This window comes from Mesoplodon mirus, assembly GCF_964341445.2.
Source record: "Mesoplodon mirus genome assembly, chromosome: 4".
Lineage (NCBI taxonomy): Eukaryota > Metazoa > Chordata > Mammalia > Artiodactyla > Ziphiidae > Mesoplodon > Mesoplodon mirus.
In genome coordinates, this window is record NC_138979.1 from 159286267 (window position 1) to 159307463 (window position 21197).

A 21197-nucleotide genomic window follows, 5' to 3' on the forward strand; every position below is an offset into this window, starting at 1 on the left:
CAACAGTTATCATACAGTGAGAGGGGGAGAGGAGAGAAAGGGACTTAAGTCATACCTTACATGTTTCTGTACTATTTGAGTCGTTTATCACAAACACACATTGCTTTCTAATTTAAAAAATAACTTTTTAAATTAACCAAACACACAAATACAACTTATAAGAATGTCCTTTCTAAAGGCAACTGGCAATATGCATCAGGAACCTTTAAAGATGACCACACCTTCTGACCTTCTTAAAAGCTGAGTAACTACTGAGAAGGAATACAACACAGGGTTATATAGACTTGGGAGTCAGACTATCTGGTTCAAACTCTCCACCACTTATTAGAGGAGTCATCTCAGGCCAATCAGTGAACCTCTGTGCTTCCATGTCTCCACCTCAGAGTTGGTATGAGGATTAAAAGAATGAATGAATACACGTGCAATGCACGTGTATTGGCATTAGTAAACACTCCAGAAAGGTTGGCCAGCAGTAGTATTGGGAGTTGTAATTTATCCTAAGGGAACAGGCAGAATGTGGGCAATACCTTTAAATGCTTGGAAAATATAATAAGGAGAAAGGGAAACTACTGTCAAAATAAGGGCAGAATTACTAAATGTAAAAAATGATCCATTCATCTAAATGAAAAAGCATGGAGCTATTTGAAAAACATGTTTTCATAGAAATATTTAATAGCATGGAAAAAATGCTAGGCTTCAATGTTCCATGAAAAAAAAGGTATATAAGTGTACATACATACATCACAATCCCAATTCTCTTTTTAAAATAAGTAGCAAAGAATCATATAATGCCCCATTTGTATTTATCTATTTTTTGCACACTGTTTTTCTTTGCTATTACAAGGATGCTGCTATTAACTTCCTCACGTAGTTCTCTGTGTTCCTGTGGGAGAGTTTCTTTAAGGCAAATTCCTAGAAATGATATGGTTAGAATAGATATTATGCATATCTTTACCTATACTATTGCATTTCAAAGTGGTTGTATTAATTTTACTTCCACTGGAAGTTTATAAGAGTTTACATTGCTTCATACCCTTTTTGACATTTTATTGCCAAACTTGTCAGTGTTTGCCCTTGCATGGTTGTGGTCTTAATTTCTTTGATTACTAGAGAGTTGAGATTTTTTTATTTGTGCATCACAGTCTTGACTGCCTCTTACGTGATTTGTCTCTCCATTTTTCCAAAAGGTTTATACATTTTTTCCTAACAATATTCCTGCATATTTTATGTAAAATAAAAAGAAAATCATATTGGAATATATTCCTAGGCTTCTTGAAGTGTTTACTCAGTGAGTTAGTGAGGAACTGGACAAGGTAAAGCATAAATACCAGGAGAGAAAGAAAAAAAATGAAAGAAACAGAAAGCCAAACAAGTTATTTTGGCACTGATAATTTATCTGCTTATGACCATCCCTACTCTTTTGTTTCAAAAAGGATTCAAGGCTACTTATTTTTTTAAAAAATACAAAACAAGGGCTTCCCTGGTGGCACAGTGGTTGAGAGTCTGCCTGCCGATGCAGGGGACACGGGTTTGTGCCCCGGTCCGGGAAGATCCCACATGCCGCCGAGCGGCTGGGCCCGTGAGCCATGGCCGCTGGGCCTGCGCGTCCAGAGTCTGTGCTCCGCAACGGGAGAGGCCACAACAGTGAGAGGCCCGCGTACCACAAAAAAAAAAAAAACAACACAAAACAAAAAGTAAGTGGATAAAAATAAACGACCATTATATTATCCACTGCTATAAACTATGAAGAGTGTATTTCAACAGCAATAAAACTCCCCTGGGTCAATTTGCCTAATGCAGACCTTAAAGGTAGTTTTCTATTAGAATGATTACCAGAGAATTAACAACTTCTAATTTAAAGAAGAGGATTAAAAGCAAAACAACCAGAAAAAGACAAAAACAATTTTTTCAAGGATTTGAGTAAATTCCAAGACCCCACAGCTCCCTGGGGAGAGCCCAAAACACATGCTTAAACAAGTTAACTCCTGGGGCTTCCCTGGTGGCGCAGTGGTTGAGAGTCCGCCTGCCGATGCAGGGGACATGGGTTCGTGCCCTGGTCCGGGAAGATCCCACATGCCGTGGAGCGGCTGGGCCCGTGAGCCATGGCTGCGGAGCCTGTGCTCTGCAACAGGAGACGCCACAACAGTGAGAGGTCCGCGTACCCCCCAAAAATAAAACAGGTAACTCCTTCCCATGCACAGAGCAGTGGGCCCACATCTCAGTACAGCACAGACCCTGCCTCAGAGAACAGAAAATATAGGAGCCAGCTAAACTCTGAGGACAGCAGTTACCAAGAAGCCTCAAAACTCCAGCTGACCAGGCTCATTTTTATCACAGAAAGCTTCATGAATCATATCACCTCATAAGGATACACTATAATTCTTTTTCTCAAAAGTACCTAACGATGGGACTTCCCAGTGGTGCAGTGGTTAAGAATCCACCTGCCAATGCAGGGGACACAGGTTCAATCCCTGGTCCGGGAAGATCCCACATGCCGCAGAGCAACTAAGCCCGCGCACCACAACTACTGAGCCTGCGCTCTAGAGCCCGCGAGCCACAACTACTGAGCATGCGTGCCACAACTACTGAAGCCTGCGTGCCTAGGGCCCGTGCTCCACAAGAGAAGCCACCACAATGAGAAGCCCGCGCACCGCAACAAAGAGTAGCCCCCGCTTGCCAGAACTAGAGAAAGCCTGCGCGCAGCAACGAAGACCCAATGTAGCCATAAATAAATAAATAAATAAATAAATAATAAATGAACGAATGAATGAATTTTTTTTTTTTAAAGTACCTAACAAACTGGCCTGGAGTAGGACATCCAAGACACCTGAGGGTAGAATCCCTGACCACTAGCTACTGCTTAAAGCACTCAGTGTCCCTGAAGTTCTTATTTAAACTTTAAGCTGGGTTATCTTTGAGAAAACCTAAGGAACTCTGTAATCCAGCCATTGGCCTAGTCGTCAATATTCATACTTATCAGATTTTACAGCCCTTTGTATAACGTAGCATGGATCCGGCCTCTTTTAAGAATGCTTGCAGTACTTGGGTGTAATCTTCCACTTGACTACCTTTGAGCCATGACATGGACACTAGCCAATAAATCTAAGTATACTTTAACCTCAAATTCTAATTAGAAATATGTATTTCATGAATTATTCAAATATCATCATTTTTCATAGTTTTTTTCCCTTAACATTATTCACATTAGTTAACACTTACGGAACATTTACTATATACCACGTACTTTGCTTCTTAACGTATGCGTTCTCATTTAATCCCCTCCTCAACTTCATTAGGAACATCCTACTATCGCCCCTTTTTTACAGACAAGGAAAAAGGTCTGAAGAAGTACAGTAAGGGCAAGGATTGTTGTCTATCTTACTCTCCACTGTATTCCCAGCACCTGAAACTCTACCTGGCACAAAGATTCACTCATTTATTTGTTGAATGAATGAATAAACGAAAGACAAACTAATTTCCTAAGACCAAGCAGGTAAATGGCAGAAATGGGATTCCAACACAAGTCTGTCTGACTCCAAAGCCCAAGCTTTTATAGTCCATTCAGGCTGCTATAACAAAATACCACAGACTGGCCAGATTATTAACAACAGAAATTTATTCCCCACAGTTCTGCAGGCTGGAAGTCCAAGATCAGGGTGCCAGCATGGTGGCCTTTCAGTGAGGGCCTGCTTTCTGGTTCACAGATGGTACCTTCTCACTGTGTCCTCTCTTGGTGGAAGGGGCTAGGGAGCTCTCTGGGGCTTCTTCTTTTTATTTTTTTTTAACATCTTTGTTGGAGTATAGTTGCTTTACAATTTTGTGTTAGTTTCTGCTGTATAACAGAGTCAATCAGCCATATGTATACATATATCCCCATATCCCCTCCCTCTCACGTCTCCCTCCCTATCCCACTCTGGGCCTTCTTTTATAAGAGCACTTTTATAATGTCACTCATGAGGCCTCCATCTTGATGACCCAATCACCTCCCAAAAGCCCTCCATCACATTGGGCATTAGGATTTCAACATATGAATTTTGGGAGGATACAAACATCCAGCCTTTACCAAGCACTATGCAAAAACCATAAACCTTTTTTGAGGGGTAACTTTTCATCCACCACCCCCCCTTTTTCTTTTTAACTTTTCATTTTGATATAATTTCCAACTCGTAGAAAAGTTGCAAGAATAGTACAAGGAACTCCCATATACAATTTACCCAGATTCATAAATTGTTTACATTATGTCCCACTGCAAACTTTTTAAACTCAATGGATTAAGCAAATCAGCATATGCCCAGAGTCTGTTGCTGGGTAAACCAGGGCTGACCTAGCTTTATGCAAAAGCGCTCCTCCTATCCCTTCCAGTCTCAGGCTCTATGCCCTAACCCTCAGGGCACCCTCAAATCCCTAGCTCAAGTCTTCATGTCCACACTTGCTGTCCCTTCTCCAAATCCCACACTCCCAGCACTGCCCCAAAGACCCTGCTCCCTCCCTGCTCCTCTGAACTCAGTCTGCAGGCATGGTGACACAGAGGTATACACAGAGCAAACTGCAAAAAAGGAAGCAGAACTGGCAGGAATTGATTTGATGAATTCATTATAAAGAATGGTAAAATAAGGTTTTTCTCCAAGATGAGGACCTGTCACCTTTTAACTGTCATCCAAGATTCCTCCGTACTCGTGTTCCTGGCAAGATGAGGCCATTCAACAGGTGCAAACTCCACTCATGCCCTTCCTTTCATATATCCTCTCTTTCAAGCCCAGATTTCTAATCACCAGCACCGACCAAAGCTGGAGAATTGAGTGTTCTTACCACCCACTGGTACATCAACGAGAAGCACTCGGGGCAGAAGCCAACTGACCTTCAGGGCTTTGAAGATGACCCCCGGGTGCCGGGGAGAACGGGTGGTGTTATTCTCTAGTTGTTGCTCCAAAGCACGCCGAAGACCAGAAAAGTCTGTGGGAGGATTGTATGTCCTCGTTCCCTTGTAATGAATAGAACTGAAGGCTTCAGGGAAGCGGCCCAGCTTCCGGAACCGGTCCTGGATGAGCTTCTCGGGCACCTCGGAGGGGTGATCTGGACAAGCAGAAACAGGTATGTGAACAGTGGCCTCTCTTTAAAAGAAAAAAAAAAGTCGCCTATCTTTCATTATTAAAGGGATATATAGTCTGACTCCGTAAATATAAAGTACATAAATAGGCAGAACTGATCTATGCTGTTGGAATTCAGGTTACCTTTGCCTAGAAGGGAGCACAAGCTGGGACGTGGGTGCCAGTGTGTCATGATCTAATACTGAATTCACATGTATGCTCAGCTTGTGAAAATGCATCACATATACACTTTTGATATAATGTGCACTTTCTGGTATGTATGTTACACTTCAAGGAAGTGCCTTTTAAAAAAAAATGCGCTCACTGTAAAAAGTCCAAACGTGGACTTCCCTGGTGGCTCAGTGGTTAAGAATCCGCCTGCCAATGCAGGGGACACGGGTCCGATCCCTGGTCTGGGAAGATCCCACATGCCACAGAGCAACTAAGCCTGTGCACCACAACTACTGAGCCTGAGCTCTAGAGTCCATAAGCCACAACTAATGAGCCTGCGTGCCACAACTACTGAAACCCACGCGCCTAGAGCCCATGCTCCGCAACAGACAAGCCACCTCAATGAGAAGCCCACACACCACAACGAAGAGTAGCCCCCGCTCGCCACAACTAGAGAAAGCCCGCGTGCAGCAACAAAGACCCAATGCAGCCAAAAGAAATAATAAATAAATTTATTGAAAAAGAAAAAATCCAAACATGTCAAAGCATAAAAGGAAAGAAATGTACATCCTCTGCTCCCTCCTCCTCCTCGTCAAAGGTAACTACAGGCCAATGTTTCCCCTTGCAGACTTTCTTTTCCTACTCAATTACCAACACATTTACGCAACTTGCTTTCATCACTTAATAACATACTGTAAATATGTGTCCTTGTCATGTTATACTCTGAGACATTCCTTATTCTTTTTTAACAGCTACACAGTCTTCCATTCTATGGACGTATTCCACCAGTCACCTACGAACGAACATTTAAAATAAATAGCTACTTTGAAAGTGCTGGTCTTACACTGGTGAAGCTGTGGACAAACTGCCAACGTGTGAGGGTATCAGCCTCCCCATAGTTTCACCAACATTTATCCAGAAATTTGGGGAGTAGCAGTATAAACAGATGCAATAAATATTTTGGAGGTAAAACTCGGAAGGACTTTTTGTTTTAATTTCCTTTAATACGTTAACAACAAAATCACTCCAATTAACACTGGAAATGTGGCTTTAGCTCAAATTTAAAGGTACAGTCATCAAAGAGAAGTAGCAAAAATTCTGCAGTCAATCCCTAACCCCATCTCATCCTGAACTTTTCCTGTGAGTCACTCTTGAAGGAAGGAGCAGCCCATCAGCAAGTGACTTCTCCCAAAGGCACCCAGAAGCCTGACCACCTTCACTTTCTCCCAACATCAGCTCACAGCTTGTCCCTGAACAAGTAATCGCTCCCAAATGATCACGGGAGCTTTGTCTGCTCATTTGTAAAACAGAGATAATTCATTTGCCTACTAACTCCCACCTAGGAATCCTCTGTCCAGAAAAAGACCAGGATCTAACAAAATCCAAAAGTCTACAAGACAGAGAAATATGTAATTATCAATTTGCCCACAAATCTGGCACCTCTCCTACCCTGCATAAACTCTGGCTGTCTTGGTTCCATCTCAAGGTGTCAGGAAACAGTGATGGTATTCCAGAAACAACTCTGGATTTAGGAGTAAGAGACCTTGTGTTGAATCCCAATTTTGCAACCTGCTAGCTGGAACCTCCTTGGTTACATAACCTAAGCTGAGTTCAGTTTCTTCATCTGTAAAATATGGCTGCTGTTGACTGAGCTGAATAACAAAGATATCTTAAGTTAGCATTTATTTTTAGAAAGTGTTGGGACTTCCCTGGCAGTCGAGTGGTTAAGACTCCACACTTCCACTGCAGCGGGTGCAGGTTCGATCCCTGGTCAGGGAACTAAGATCCCACAATGCTGCATGTCGCAGCCAAAAAATAAAAATAAATTTAAAAAATAAATTCTAAAAAATATTTTTTAAATGTTATTTTTGTTATTCAGCATTGTTTTTTTTTGGCTGTGTTGGGTCTCCGTTGCTGCGCGTGGGCTTTCTCTAGTTGCAGCGAGCGAGGACTACTCTTTGTTGCAGTGCGCGGGCTTCTCATTGCAATGGCTTCTCTTGTTGGCAGCACAGGCTCTAGAGCGCAGGCTCAGTAGTTGTGGCACATAGGCTTCGCTGCTCCGCAACATGTGGGATCTTCCCGGACCAGGGCTCGAACCCATGTCCCCTGCATTGGCAGGTGGATTCTTAACCACTGCGCCACCAGGGAAGCCCTCAGCATTTATTTTTTTAAAAACAAATAAATAAACAAACACCTAACATAGTGCATGGCACACAGCCAAAAAAAAAGTTACTTTTGAAAGGCTAGTTATTTCAAAATCCTGAACTGGAAGTTAGACCTTCCCCTCACCAAAGTTGTAAAGATCCAAAGTGGCATAAAAATGCTGATCACAGGAAGCATCCTGAAGTCAGCATTTCCAACCCCCTCTCCTTATCTCAGAGTCACATGCTAATGAGGCTCTTCTTCCATTCCGGAATATTTAGATTTCTCATCTTCCCACTAGACCCAGGGCCTTCAGATTCTAACTCCTTAATACAGTCCCCGCCTGTCCACTTCCCGCCTACTGCCCCTGCCCTGGCTCAGGCCCCATCACTCCTCACCTAGTACGGTGATAACCTCCTGGCCATCTCCCTGCCTCCAGGCATGCCTCTCTAGTTCATCCTGCAAAAGGCAGCAGGGGATCTTTTGAAAATACAGATCTGATCACGTAACTCCCTGCTTAAAATCCTTCAGGGGCTCTTGTCATACCTGTGACCTAAATCAAGGCCATCCACCCATGATCTGATCCCTGAGTATGTCCACTACTCCCTCCCACACCATCTATGCTTCAGACACACTGAGCCCCTTCATTCAGCAAATATCTGATGAGAGCCTACTGTGTGTCAAGCACTCATCCAGGCTCTTCAAAGGCAGCAGTGAATAAGACAGGCAAGGTTCCTGCCTTCATAGAGTTTCCATTCCAAGGGGAAAAGGTCAAAAACAAGTAAGCAAACAAACAGGATGATTTCAGACAGCGACGGCTGCCCTGAGGCACATGAACAAGGTGATGCAGTAAGACTGTGACCACCAGGGTGCAAGAAGGACCACTTTAAAGGAGACACTTGGGAAAGGCTCCAATGGGGTGAGAGTTGAGCTGAATCTGAAAGAGGATGGCTAACTGGGGAAAGACTGTTCCAGGCAGACAGAGTAGCATATGCAAAGATGGGAACAGAGAAAAGGCTGGTATAGCTAGCGGAGAGAGTGAAAGGGGGTAACGAGAGAAAGAGTTCAGAAACAGAGGCAGGAGGTAGAGTGAGCACACTGTAATTAGGAGTTTAGTTTTTTGTTTTTTGTTTTTTTTTTTGCTGCTTTGGGTCTTCATTGCTACACATGGGCTTTCTCTAGTTGCAGCAAGCGGGGGCTACTCTTTGTTGCGGTGCGCAGGCTTCTCATTGCAGTGGCTTCTTTTGTTGTGGAGCACAGGCTCTAGGCACGCGGGATTCAGTAGTTGTGGCATGCGGGCTCAGTAGTTGTGATTCGCAGGCTCTAGAGCTCAGGCTCAGTAGCTGCGCACGGGCTTAGTTGCTCCGCAGCATGTGGGATCTTCCCGGACCAGGGCTCGAATCCATGTGCCCTGCATTGGCAGGTGGATTCTTAACCACTGTACCACCAGGGAAGTCCTGGATTTTTATTTATTTATTTATTTATTTATTTATTTATTTTTGTCTGCATTGGGTCTTCATTGCTGTGCACAGGCTTTCTCTAGTTGAGGTGAGTGGGGGCTACTCTTTGTTGTGGTGCACAGGCTTCTCATTGCAGTGGCTTCTCTTGTTGTGGAGCACGGGCTCCAGTAGTTGTGGCACGTGGGCTCAGTAGTTGTGGCTCATGGGCTCTAGAGCACAGGCTCAGTAGTTGTGGCGCACGGGCTTAGTTGCTCAGCAGCATGTGGGATCTTCCCGGACCAGGGCTCAAACCCGTGTCGCCTACACTGGCAGGCAGATTCTTAACCACTGTGCCACCAGGGAAGCCCTGGATTTTATTTTGGACTTAGTGGAAAGCTATTGGCAGGTTGGAAGCAAGAGTATGACATGATCTAAATTATAAATTAAGCTTTTAAAAAGCATCACTCCCCATGCTTTGTGGAGGACGCAATTGAAGGGGGTGAGAATGGAATCCAGGAACTCACTGTACAACTACCTACAGTTCCCTGGACACGACGAGCTCTTCAGAACACCAGGGGTTTGCTCTTTCTGGAGCATCCTTACTCCCCTCCTCTATCTAGCCGAGTCTAGAGTTCAAATGCCACCTCCTCTTTCCTAGATCCCATAAGGAGGTGTAAAGGGTCCCTCTTCTACACTCTCACAGCTCCAGGACCTACATCCACCACAGAACAGAACACGTGTGGTCTCTCCAACTAGACTATCAGCTATTCGAGGGTGGGAACTGTTTTTGGTTTTTCAGCTTGGGGCCCCAGTGCTCAGCACATGACATTGTACACTTAATAGACTTTGTTGACTGAATGAACATAAATAATGTAACTGTTTTAGGGACCCACACTACCGTCCCCACCTGCATCCAATCACTGTCACTGCACCTGCTCCCTCATCCTCCCACTCAGGTGATGCTCTTGCTTCCCATTTCTTTAAGAAAACAGAAACAATAAGGCAACTTCCACACACACATCCACCACATCTACCTACTTACCAGTAACCAGGTCCATATAATCTACCTTCTCTCCTGCTGTTATGGATGAACTGTCCATGCCCCTAAGGTCATCCCTCCACCTGTACATCACTCCTGCTCTCTCTCTTACATCTGCACTTCTTCTTTTCTAGTGAATCATTCCCATCAGTACACAAGTACCTGCAATACCTCACATCTTACATTTTTAAAAAGGGAAAACTCCTTGAAGTCCCAAATCAGCCTCCAGCTATCACTTCATTTGTCTGCTTCCCTTTATAGAAAGAACTCTTTGAAAGAGGTGAATATACTACCTTAAGTTTTCTCCTTCTGTTCTCTTGATCCCACTCTGATTAGGCTTTCATGCCCACCATCCCTGGGAAACAGTCTTATCCAGATTCCCAAGGACCTTTAAATCGCCAAAGCCAACAGGCAATTCTCAATCCACATCCTGATCATGAGCAGATTCTGACACGGTTAATCACTCCATCCCTCTTGAGACACTTCCTTATGTCTTGCCCAAGCAGAAATTTTTCTGGGCAATCTACCACCACCAAGTTGCTACTGCGGCCCAGTGTACCTAGGAAGGTCAAAGTGTGACATAGTACCCCATCTACTCACCAGAGCCTAGCAGCTGAGTGTGCACAGTCTCGTGGAAAATGATAACAGCAGGGCCCAGGGTGGACAGGGGGACATCCAGGCCACAGCGGGCAGTGGTAGCCTTGAGCTCCTTGGTGAAGTGCTTCAGATAAGCTTCTGAGGCATCTCCGAGGAACTTGAAGAGGTCATTGTGCAGTCGGTCTGCGTGAGTTCGATAGATGACGAGGTCTGAGATGGCCAGGACCTTAAGCAGCAGCCGTGTTCTCTGGCTTAGATTCACTGTAGCCCCCAAGAGCCCTTCTGTGTCTATCACTGCTACTTTGTGGACTGGGTCATATGCTGCCCACACTCCCACAGTGCAGGACTCCTGGGCAGGGGAGGTTTTGAAGACTTCCCGGCCATAAAAGAAAGTGTGGTTGAGGGTATGAGACTTCCCATCCCCAGTATTTCCAAAAATGGAAACCACTTTCAGATGCTGATCAGGTTTGCAGTCCAATTTCCTAATAAAGTCCTCTTCATTCGTTACCTTCCCAAAAAAAGGAAAAAAAAAAAGACAATGAAATATGGAAACTGCAAAATAGCTAGAAACACCTGCAAGAAGAACAAGTGCTTCCCAGGGCCCCTTAATTGACCTGTCAAGGTGGCAAGGAAAAGAAGTCCCAGGATAAAAGCCTCTCACCCAGCACTTACCCCTAGCAAACAGCTAACGGGAACTTTTAAAGCCTCAGTCAGTATAAGAACTTAGTGTTCATGAAAGAGCTAAAACTATAAACTCTTAGAAGAAGACATAGGAGGAAATTTTATGACCATGGATTAGGCAATGCTTCTTAGAAATGACACCAAAAGCAATACAATAAAAGAAAAAATAGATAAAATGAACTTCATCAAAATTAAAAGCTTTTATTCTGCAAAGGATTCCATCATGTGAAAAGACAACCCAAAGAATGGGAAAAATATTTGCAAATCACATATCTGATAAGGGACCAGTGGTCCAGAATATAGAAATAATTCCTATAACTCAACAAGAAAAAAATAACCTAATTAAATATTAAGCAAAAAATCTGCATAGACATTTCTCCAAAGAAGATATATAAATGGTCAATAAGCACATGAAAAGATACTCAACACCACAGTCATCAGGGAAATGCAAATCAAAACCACAACGAGATATCCCTTCACACCCACTAGGATGGCTATGATCAAAAAGATAATAGCAAGTTTTGGTGAGAATATGTAGAAATTTCAATGCTCGTACACTGCTGGTGAGAATGCTAAATGGCACAGCCACGCTGGAAAACAGTGTGGCAGCTTCTCAAAAAGTGAAACATAGACTTACCATATGTCTCAGTAGTTCCACTCCTAGGTATAAACCCAAGAGAACTAAAAACACACGTGCACACAAAAGTTGAACATGAATGTTCATAGCAGCATTATCCATAATAGCCAAAGGTGGAAACAAGCCACATGTCCATCAACTGATGAATGGATAAACAAAATGTGGTATATCATACAATGAAATATTATTCAACCATAAAAAGGAAGTACTGATATATGCTACAACGTGGATGAACCTTAAAAACATTCTATTAAGTGAAAGAAGCCTGACACAAAATGTTACATATTCTATAATTCCATTTATATGAAATGTCCACAACAGGCCAATTCATAGAGACAGAAAGTATGTTAGTGGTTGCCAGAGGCTAGGGGAAGCAGGAATAGGGAGTGACTGCTAATGGTACAGGGTTTCTATTTGGGGTGATGAAAATGTTCTGGAATTAGATAGTGCTAAGGGCTGTACAACTTTATAAATATACTAAAAACACTGAGTTGAAGAATTGTATGCTTTAAAACGATGACAAATACATGGTATGTGAATTACATCTAAATAAAACTGTTTAAAAAAAAGAAGAAGAACTTATTAGTCAAACGTCATCCATCCACAATTCCTCTGTACAGTTTAAAGAACACTGCAGTCCTTGTAAAAAGTCAGGCCAGGGGACTTCCCTGGTGGTCCAGTGGGTAAGACTCCACGCTCCCAATACAGGAGGCCGAGGTTCAATCCCTGGTCGGGGAACTAGATCCTGCATGCACGCTGCAACTAAGAAGTCCTCATGCCACAATGAAGATCCCATGTGCTGCAACTAAGACCCGGCGCAGCATGAATGTGTGAATGAATGAATAAATAAATCAATCTTAAAAAAAAAAAAAAAAAAGTCATGCCAGGAAGGAAGAGACCTGGTGCCAGTGAGATCCCAGACTGCAGTTCCAGAAAGATGCTCAGGGTCTCTAACTCTTATAATACAGAACCCCAGGGTCAAAGCTCCTCGTTCAGATAGGCAGTGTTCCACTCCAGCTAAAGGAGTGATGAACCTTTACACCTAGCATCCTCCAGCCACAAGAGGAAAAACACTGCTGTCATGGTCACTGTCACTGTCATTGTTCTGTCATTAACACAGTTCAGCTGGGAACTATATTTCCTAGAATCCCTTTCCCCCTACGATTCTGGGTTAGAGTTGGCCAAAGAGGAACGTGCATAAAATTTGGAAGGCGGAAGTGAAGGGCTGGCCATCCCTTTCTGAAGGTCTTTTCACAGTCAGATACAGTACAAGTCATAATCAGAGGGGCCCTGTCAGTTCTCCCGCTGGATTCCCCAGGTCCCAAATCTTTTCTGTGTGTATTTTTGTTCCAAAGGCCCACACCTGCAACTCTTCTTCAGAGGCCGGTTATCAGGCTACTACAGTTAGTCAAAATCACCTGGGAGTTTACAGCCCCTGAGGACGACCCTTGGAAATGACCTATGGCTGCAAACATCACGAAAGCTATGAGGCCACTCACATGCCAGAGCTCCCCTGGGGGCCAGGCTGGAGTGGGCTTTGGAGGCCTGGTTGCATCCTGCCTACACCACCCACAATAAGTCACTCACACAGGACCCTGATTCTCAAGAGTCTGCTGGTTTGATAAAGAGAAGTTAGAGAAATGTAGACAGACCACTGGGTGTGATAATATGATGTCTTCATTTCTCATAACTCATCAAGATGGTAAACCACTCATTATTCTATTAATAACATCACTACTGCTATATTAATAGCCTTAATGTTAATGATAATATTAATAATTTCATTTACTGAATGCCCACTGCAGTGACAGTGCCCTTCACTAGATCCATGAGGGCAGAACTGAGTCTATCTTTACATCCCTAGTACTTCGGACACAGCCTGGCACATAAGAGGAGTTCAATATCTAGTTACTGAATGAATGAATGCCAGGCACCTTGCTAGGTACTTTAACCACTTTTCTCCACCCTGTATCTTCCACAGGGCTTAACACACAGCAGCATTTGATAATGGGCTCACTGATCTCCCAAGCAACCGAGAGGAACAAGAAGTTACACAGAACAGCCCATTCTGGACTGGTGTCACTCAGTCAGCCTTGTTCCAAGCTGCTAAGCTGGACACAAAAGAAACAAAACAAGATCTCCATAAACCTCTACCAGCAAGGAGTCAGATAAGGTCAGAGTGGCCGGCTGCAAGAGCCATGAAACAGTCCTGGGGAAGAAGACTAAGCCCAGGAGTTTTCTCCCCTGGAAATCTACTCCTTCATGAATCTGTTACCCAAAAAACAACTGCTATCCAGGATACTCAAGAGTGGGCACCTGAAGAGGGGCCTGTATGAGCCGTTAGGTACAGAATTAAGTGTCTCAAGATTCATATTGATTAAGTACCACCAAATGACCTACATAATATATAGAAATAACTCATTCGAGTCAGCATTTGGGGATACTATTTTGGAACCAGGTATCCTGGGGTATGTTAAACATACAAGTTCATGTGTTGGGCATGTGCAGATGGGTCCAGTGCAAAGAATTCTGGGAGGTGGAGCTCAAACCTCAGGCCGATTTTTCTACCAAGGAGCCCTAGATGATCATTTAATATGCACTGATGGCACTTTTTCACATGTAAAATGAGGATATAACCATCTTTGCCTTCCCTGACTGGGTATTGGTTGCTAATCAAATCAACAGATAAATGAGAAAATGCCTGGCAAACTGAAACCATGCTTCATTTTTCCTTCTGCATTTCACATTATTTTGCTCCCTGTTACTCTATGCAATTCATCCTTACCCTGTGGGCATTTTCCCCTGAGCCAGGAAGGAGAGAACAGCCTAGGTGGTAACAAGACTGGTTTTCAATCAGGGGAGGAGAAGGTCAAGAAAAGATAAGAAGGACTTCCCTGGTGGCACAGTGGTTAAAAATCCGCCTGCCAGGGCTTCCCTGGTGGCGCAGTGGTTAAGAATCTGCCTGCCAATGCAGGGGACACAGGTTCGAGCCCTGGTCCAGGAAGATCCCACGTGCTGTGGTGCAACTAGGCCCGTGCGCCGCAACTACTGAGCCTGCGCTCTAGAGTCCACGAGCCACAACTACTGAAGCCCGCATGCCACAACTACTGAAGCCCATGCGCCTAGAGCCCATGCTCCACAAAAAGAGAAGCCACAGCAATGAGAAGCCTGTGCACCGCAACGAAGAGTAGCCCCTGCTCACCACAACTAGAGAGAGCCCGCGCACAGCAACGAAGACCCAACACAGCCAGAAATTAATTAATTTAAAAAAAAATTTTTTTAAAGGGCTTCCCTGGTGGCGTAGTGGTTGAGAGTCCGCCTGCTGATGCAGGGGACACGGGTTCGTGCCCTGGTCCGGGAAGATCCCACATGCTGCGGAGCAGCTGGGCCCGTGAGCCATGGCCGCTGAGCCTGCGCGTCTGGAGCCTGTGCTCCGCAACGGGAGAGGCCACAACAGTGAGAGGCCCACGTACCACAAAAAAAAAAAGAATCCGCCTGCCAATGCAAGGGACACAGGTTCGAGCCCTGCTCAGGGAAGATCCCACGTGCTGTGGAGCAACTAAGCTCGTGCGCCACTGCTACTGAGCCTGTGCTCTAGAGCCCACGTGCCACAACTACTGAAGCCCGCGCGCCTAGAGCCCACGCTCCACAACAAGAGAAGCCACCAAAACGAGAAGCCCACGCACTGCAACGAAGAGTAGCCCCCCGCTCGCCCCAACTAGAGAAAGCCCGCGCGCAGCAACAAAGACCCAACACAGCCAAAAATAAATAAATGAATAAATAAATTTATTTTTTAAAAAAAGAAAACATAAGAAGATTCCTTTTGATGAAGGAAGGAAGGGGCCAGAGGGAGCTAGGCTGCGGCTCTACTCGTTCTGCCTGTCTGAATCAATGATCCTACTTTGCTCCATTCCTGGAGTGAGATAAGCTACTTGACTCTGAGCCCTGCCAACTGGCCAGCCCACCCAACTCAACATGTTGGAAATGGTCCTCGGCCCTTACATAACAGCAAGAGCAGGAGCAACACCCCAAAGCCGCTCCTCCCCAACCTCTGCCTTCAGTCCTCCTCCAGCTTGTGTGGACCTCAGGCAAGTCAGAACACCCAAATTCCACTCCTATCTTTGCCACTATGTGGCCTTGGAAAAGCTACTTAACTACTGAAGCCTCAGGGAAATGAGATAATAACAGATACTACTGAAAGGACTAAATGATAAAGCACACAAAGGGCACAGCACAACGCCTGGCAGCAGTAGGCACTTGATGAATATCACTCATTATCTGTAAAGACGAGCCCAGTGGGAAAGCCTCCAGGGGCACGGCAGCGGGGCTCCGGCCTGCTTGTGGCTCTGAAGTTGCTCATCCAGGGACTAAAGTAGCCAATGTGGTGAGATCTAAACTGTTCTCTCTGAAAATGAAAGATCTCACTGCTTGCTCCAGATAGCTCCTTTCCACTCCCGCTAAGGAAAGCAACATAGTATTATTAATACTGACTTTATAGCTGACTCTTAGTCAAGGTACTATCTAATATCATATCCATCTTGAAGAAACCAAACAGTACACCCCTCTCTCTATCACTGTCTCACCCACAAAGCTTTTCACTTTGTGTAGAGTTCCAAGGAGAGTTTCTAAAATGAAATGTAACAGTTCTTGATCATCTCCTCCACTGTTCCAATTCAGAGTTCAAAGCAGTTTACAGCAGTGCAAAGTCAACCTCTGCCCCAAGCAGGCAACGGGAATGATGACAGTCTCCCTCAAGAAATTCCTTCTTAGGGACTTCCCTGGTGGCGCAGTGGTTAAGAATCTGCCTGCCAATGCAGGGAACACGGGTTCAACCCCTGGTCTGGGAAGATCCCACATGCCACGGAGCAACTAAGCCCATGTGCCACAACTACTGAGCCTGAGCTCTAGAGCCTGTGTGCCACAACTACTGAGCCTGCATGTCACAACTACTGAAGCCTGTGCCCCGCAACAAGGGAAGCCACCGCAAAAAGAAGCCCACGCACTGCAACGAAGAGTAGCCCCCGCTCACCTCAACTAAAGAAAGACTGTGTGCAGCAACTAAGACCCAAAACAGCCAAAAATAAATAAAGTAAATAAATTTTTTTAAAAAAGAAATTCCGGGGCTTCCCTGGTGGTGCAGTGGTTGAGAATCCGCCTGCCGATGCAGGGGACATGGGTTCGTGCCCCGGTCTGGGAAGATCCCACATGCCGCGGAGCGGCTAGGCCCGTGAGCCATGGCCGCTGAGCCTGCGCGTCTGGAGCCTGTGCTCCGCAACGGGAGAGGCCACAACAGTGAGAAGCCCGCATACCGCAAAAAAAAAAAAAAAAAAGAAATTCCGTCTTAGCCATCAGAGAATTATTCCAAGAAGAATGACCACATGGGCTTTGTTCTGAGGAGGCCTGGGAAGGGAAAAGCAAGACATGGGATAGAAACTGAAGTAAAAAGCCTTGGAAGGAAGAAAGTTCAACAGAGCACAGAGACTGAAAGTTAAACTCCAAAGACACCAGCAAACACTCCAAAGGAAAGAAGCTCCACACTGAGGTCCTTTCAGTTCTGGTCTCTCTGGGTGAAAAGGATCTGATTTGTACCAACGACAATCAGACAGTCCTCTAAATTTTTATGGTGTTCCCTTAGCTGAGGGCAAAAATCAGCTCCTTCCCCAAAGTAATGGAAAGGGCTAAGGGAAGCGTGGCTGCTCCCCACCACAACCTAAGGCTCATGATAAATCCCACCCCTGAGCCAACGAAGACGATTTTATATCTCTCCACTGAGATTCTAAAATTAATCTAAATTAATAAATTATTCCCAAAGTTAAGTTCCCACTAATTACTTCTATGTGATGGTCTGTGGGTTATTCTGCTTTCATTCCGTTTTCTGCCTGAGTTCAGAGGAAGAGACAGAACCCAAAGAAACCAAAACAGATTCTCGATCTTATCAGAACTGGAACCACTATTCCAGAAGGAAACTAAAACTTGATTACTTCATTTAATCTGTAGACAAAAAAAAAAAAAAAAAGAAAAGTTGCCTGCCATTTCAGTAAACAAAGAACGCTGCCTGCCATCCTGGTAAACAACGAATGTTGCCCCCATCAAGCCATCAGCCACGGCAGCCACCCCTCCCCCCTCCCCCCATGGTTCACCCGTGAGGGGGATTCAGGATGGAGAAAAACAGGATACTGACCCTAGATAGTGAAGATGCATATCAAAGGAATGATTTCAGTGAGCCCAGACTCTTGCACGTTCCCATACACAGAAAAGCACTAAAATCATTAACTTGAGGTGTCTGTTCTTTGTGATTAGCAGTAATCTTTTGATGTTGGACGACAAGGTTTGGGGGGGGGGGGTTCCCAGCAAAAACTCCCATATATCCTGGATCCTCCCTTAACCCCTATGAAACAGCTCCTCAGAGCCATCTAAGAGGCTGTAGCCCAGGCTATAGTCCTCAGTAAGGTCACGGAGTAAAACATAATTCTCAGCTTTTAGGCTGTGTGGTTTTTTTCAGTCCGCAAATCAACAGACATGTATCAAGCTTCATCTAGTGTCTGGCACTGACCTAATGATGTTAGACCAGCACAAGTATAGAATTTAGGTAACATTTTCCTTCTTCTGTGGGAAGGAAAGGAGAAGCGGAAAGTGAGGGAACTCAACCTCCAGCCAATGATTTCAGTCCATGGCCTAATTTTCAGGCAGACTTTTACTTAAACAGTGTCATACAGATCAGTAGCCCCTCCATTTTTAAAGTCCAAAACCAAAGGAGGTTCCATTCCAATAGCAAACTCCTATTGCCAGAAAGTTCTAGTAAGCCTGTTTCCCCCAACCCAACTAGTTCAGAAACTTACCTTTCACTCTATCCTCAAAGGAGTGTATATTTTTGTGTTTATCCATGTATGTGTCAATAGAGTTTCATGTTAAAACAACTGTTTCTCAATCAAGTGTTTTCTTAAGACTGCTGAAGTCACAAGATTGGCCTTGCAAACACATGGAGCACATCTGATAAGGGCAAAGATCACTTTCTTCCACTCCAGTGTCCCCAAAGAGTTCCATTACTTGAGAGGTCAGGAATTCTCCTCCCATGTCTTCTAACTACCAGTGGTGCTTCTGACACATAACCTCACAGCGCTGCCTGCAGCTCCCCTCCTCCTCTAGCAGGAAAGAGAAATGTTTCTGTGTAGAGATGACCCACAAAATAAATTTTTTTAAAGGGTCATTTTTAGCACCATGGTCAGTTTCTTTGACTTCACCCAACTCACCCAGTTCAGCTCTCCATTTATATCTCCATAAAAAGCTTTCCAAAGCCATGCTGAATTCTGAGGACAGACTGGAAATACCAAGTCATCCTCAAGATCCACGTCATCCTCAAGGGACTCTTCCAAGGAGCTTCCAGATGGAAGATGGTATGCCCTTTTAAGTGGCATAGCATACCCATATCTGGCCAGCTATAAAAACAGACACAAGCTCTGGTAAAGGCTCTAGGACCTAGCAGTAACACCACCAGGCTAGACAGAAGACAAGAGCTGAGCACAGGGAACTATATTCAATATCCTATAATAAACCCCAATGGAAAATTTTTTTAAAAAGAAAGAGCTAGGCCATCATCAAAAACAATAAATGCTGGAGAGGGTGTGGAGAAAAGGGAACCCTCCTGCACTGTTGGTGGGAATGTAAATTGATACAGCCACTATGGAGAACAGTATGGAGGTTCCTTAAAAAACTAAGAATAGAACTACCATATGACCCAGCAATCTCACTACTGGGCATACACCCTCAGAAAACCGTTATTCAAAAAGAGTCATGTACCACAATGTTCGCTGCAGCACTATTTACAATAGCCAGGACATGGAAGCAACCTAAGTGTCCATCAACAGATGAATGGATAAAGAAGATGTGGCACATATATACAATGGAATATTACTCAGCCATAAAAAGGAAGGAAATTGAGTTACTTGTAATGAGATGGATGGACCTAGAGTCTGTCATACAGAGTAAACTAAGAAAGAAAAACAAATACCATATGCTAACGCATATATACGGAATCTAGAAAAATGGTACTGATGAACCCAGTGACACAGCAGGAATAAAGACACAGATGTAGAGAACAGACTTGAGGCCACAGGGGGGAAGGGAGGCTGCGACGAAGTGAGAGAGTGGCATGGACATATATACACTACCAAATGTAAAATAGATAGCTAGTGGGAAGCAGCTGCACAGCACAGGGAGATCAGCTCAGTGCTTTGTGACCACCTAGAGGGGAGGGATAGGGAGGGTGGAAGGGAGGCTCAAGAGGGAGGGGATATGGGGATATATGTATACGTATAGCTGATTCACTTTGTTGTACAGCAGAAACTAACACAACATGGTAAAGCAATTATACTCCAATAAAGATGTTAAAAAAAAAAAAAAAAAGAGCGAGCTACGTTCAGATCCACCTCTACCTGGACCACACTACGGACAATTTACTCAACCCTTGCTCACAGCCTCCATTCCTCACCCACCATCTCTGATAACATTTTCCCATTATTCCTGGTTCCGAGCTTCCCACTACAATGTACTCCAGGCTGGCAAGGGTCTGGGCTATGTTGTTCACCACTGTAGCCCCAGCACAGAGCCTGACACGTAACAGGAAATCTACACTTATTTGTTAAATGAATGAATGGACACAGCACAGAATGTCTAAATGCTACATTCCCTCTGGGGAAGGGAATAGCGTAGTGTTACCATTAAGGGTCCAGTCTGCCTCGACCACTCACTGACTTTAGAATAGAGAAGTTATTTAACTTCTCTGGGCCTCTGTTTTCTCTCCTGTAAAACGAAGGTAACAACGCAATCTACTTTACGGGGTCACTGTGAGGATTAAGTGAGTTAATGCACATCAAGCACTCAGCACAGTGGAAGCATGCGGTAAACGTGAGAGACACTGCTGCTGCGGTTGCCCTAGTCTGCCTCTAGGCCACACTCATCACCACCACCACAGAATTTCATCATATCATCTATCCCAAGCAAAAACCCTCCTGAGGGAAGGTTTCCAATAAATGCCTCCTTAAAGAATCAGGGATAATGGGACAAGGAAGAAACTTACTCAACACATAACACTCCCTCCCTCAAAAGGATGTATATTTTCAATTAAAAAAAAAAAAGCTGTTAGGACTTCCCTGGTGGTGCAGTGGTTAAAAATCCGCCTGCCAATGCAGGGGACACGGGTTTGAGCCCTGCTCCAGGAAGATGCCACATGCCGCGGAGCAACTAAGCCCGTGCGCCACAACTACTGAGCCTGCGCTCTAGAGCCCGTGCTCCGCAACGAGAGAAGCCACCGCAATGAGAAACCCGCGCACTACAACAAATAGTAGCCCCTGCTCGCCGCAACCAGAGAAAGCCCGCGCGCAGCAATGAAGACTCGATGCAACCAA

At 44.6% G+C, this 21197-nt stretch overlaps 1 protein-coding gene across 6 annotated transcripts in view; it reads right to left on the reverse strand.

Moving 5' to 3' along the window:
* The window catches only part of ZFYVE1 (zinc finger FYVE-type containing 1), a 50209-nt gene that overhangs the window by 15780 nt on the left and 13232 nt on the right, over positions 1 to 21197 (reverse strand). For all 6 annotated transcript variants that reach the window (XM_082616981.1, XM_082616982.1, XM_082616985.1 and 3 more), the window contains exons 3-4: positions 10479 to 10983; positions 4859 to 5073 (exon numbers count right to left, since the gene is read on the reverse strand). In XM_082616981.1, coding sequence (XP_082473107.1) covers positions 4859 to 5073; positions 10479 to 10983 — 720 coding nt within the window. The remainder of the gene's footprint in view (positions 1 to 4858; positions 5074 to 10478; positions 10984 to 21197) is intronic.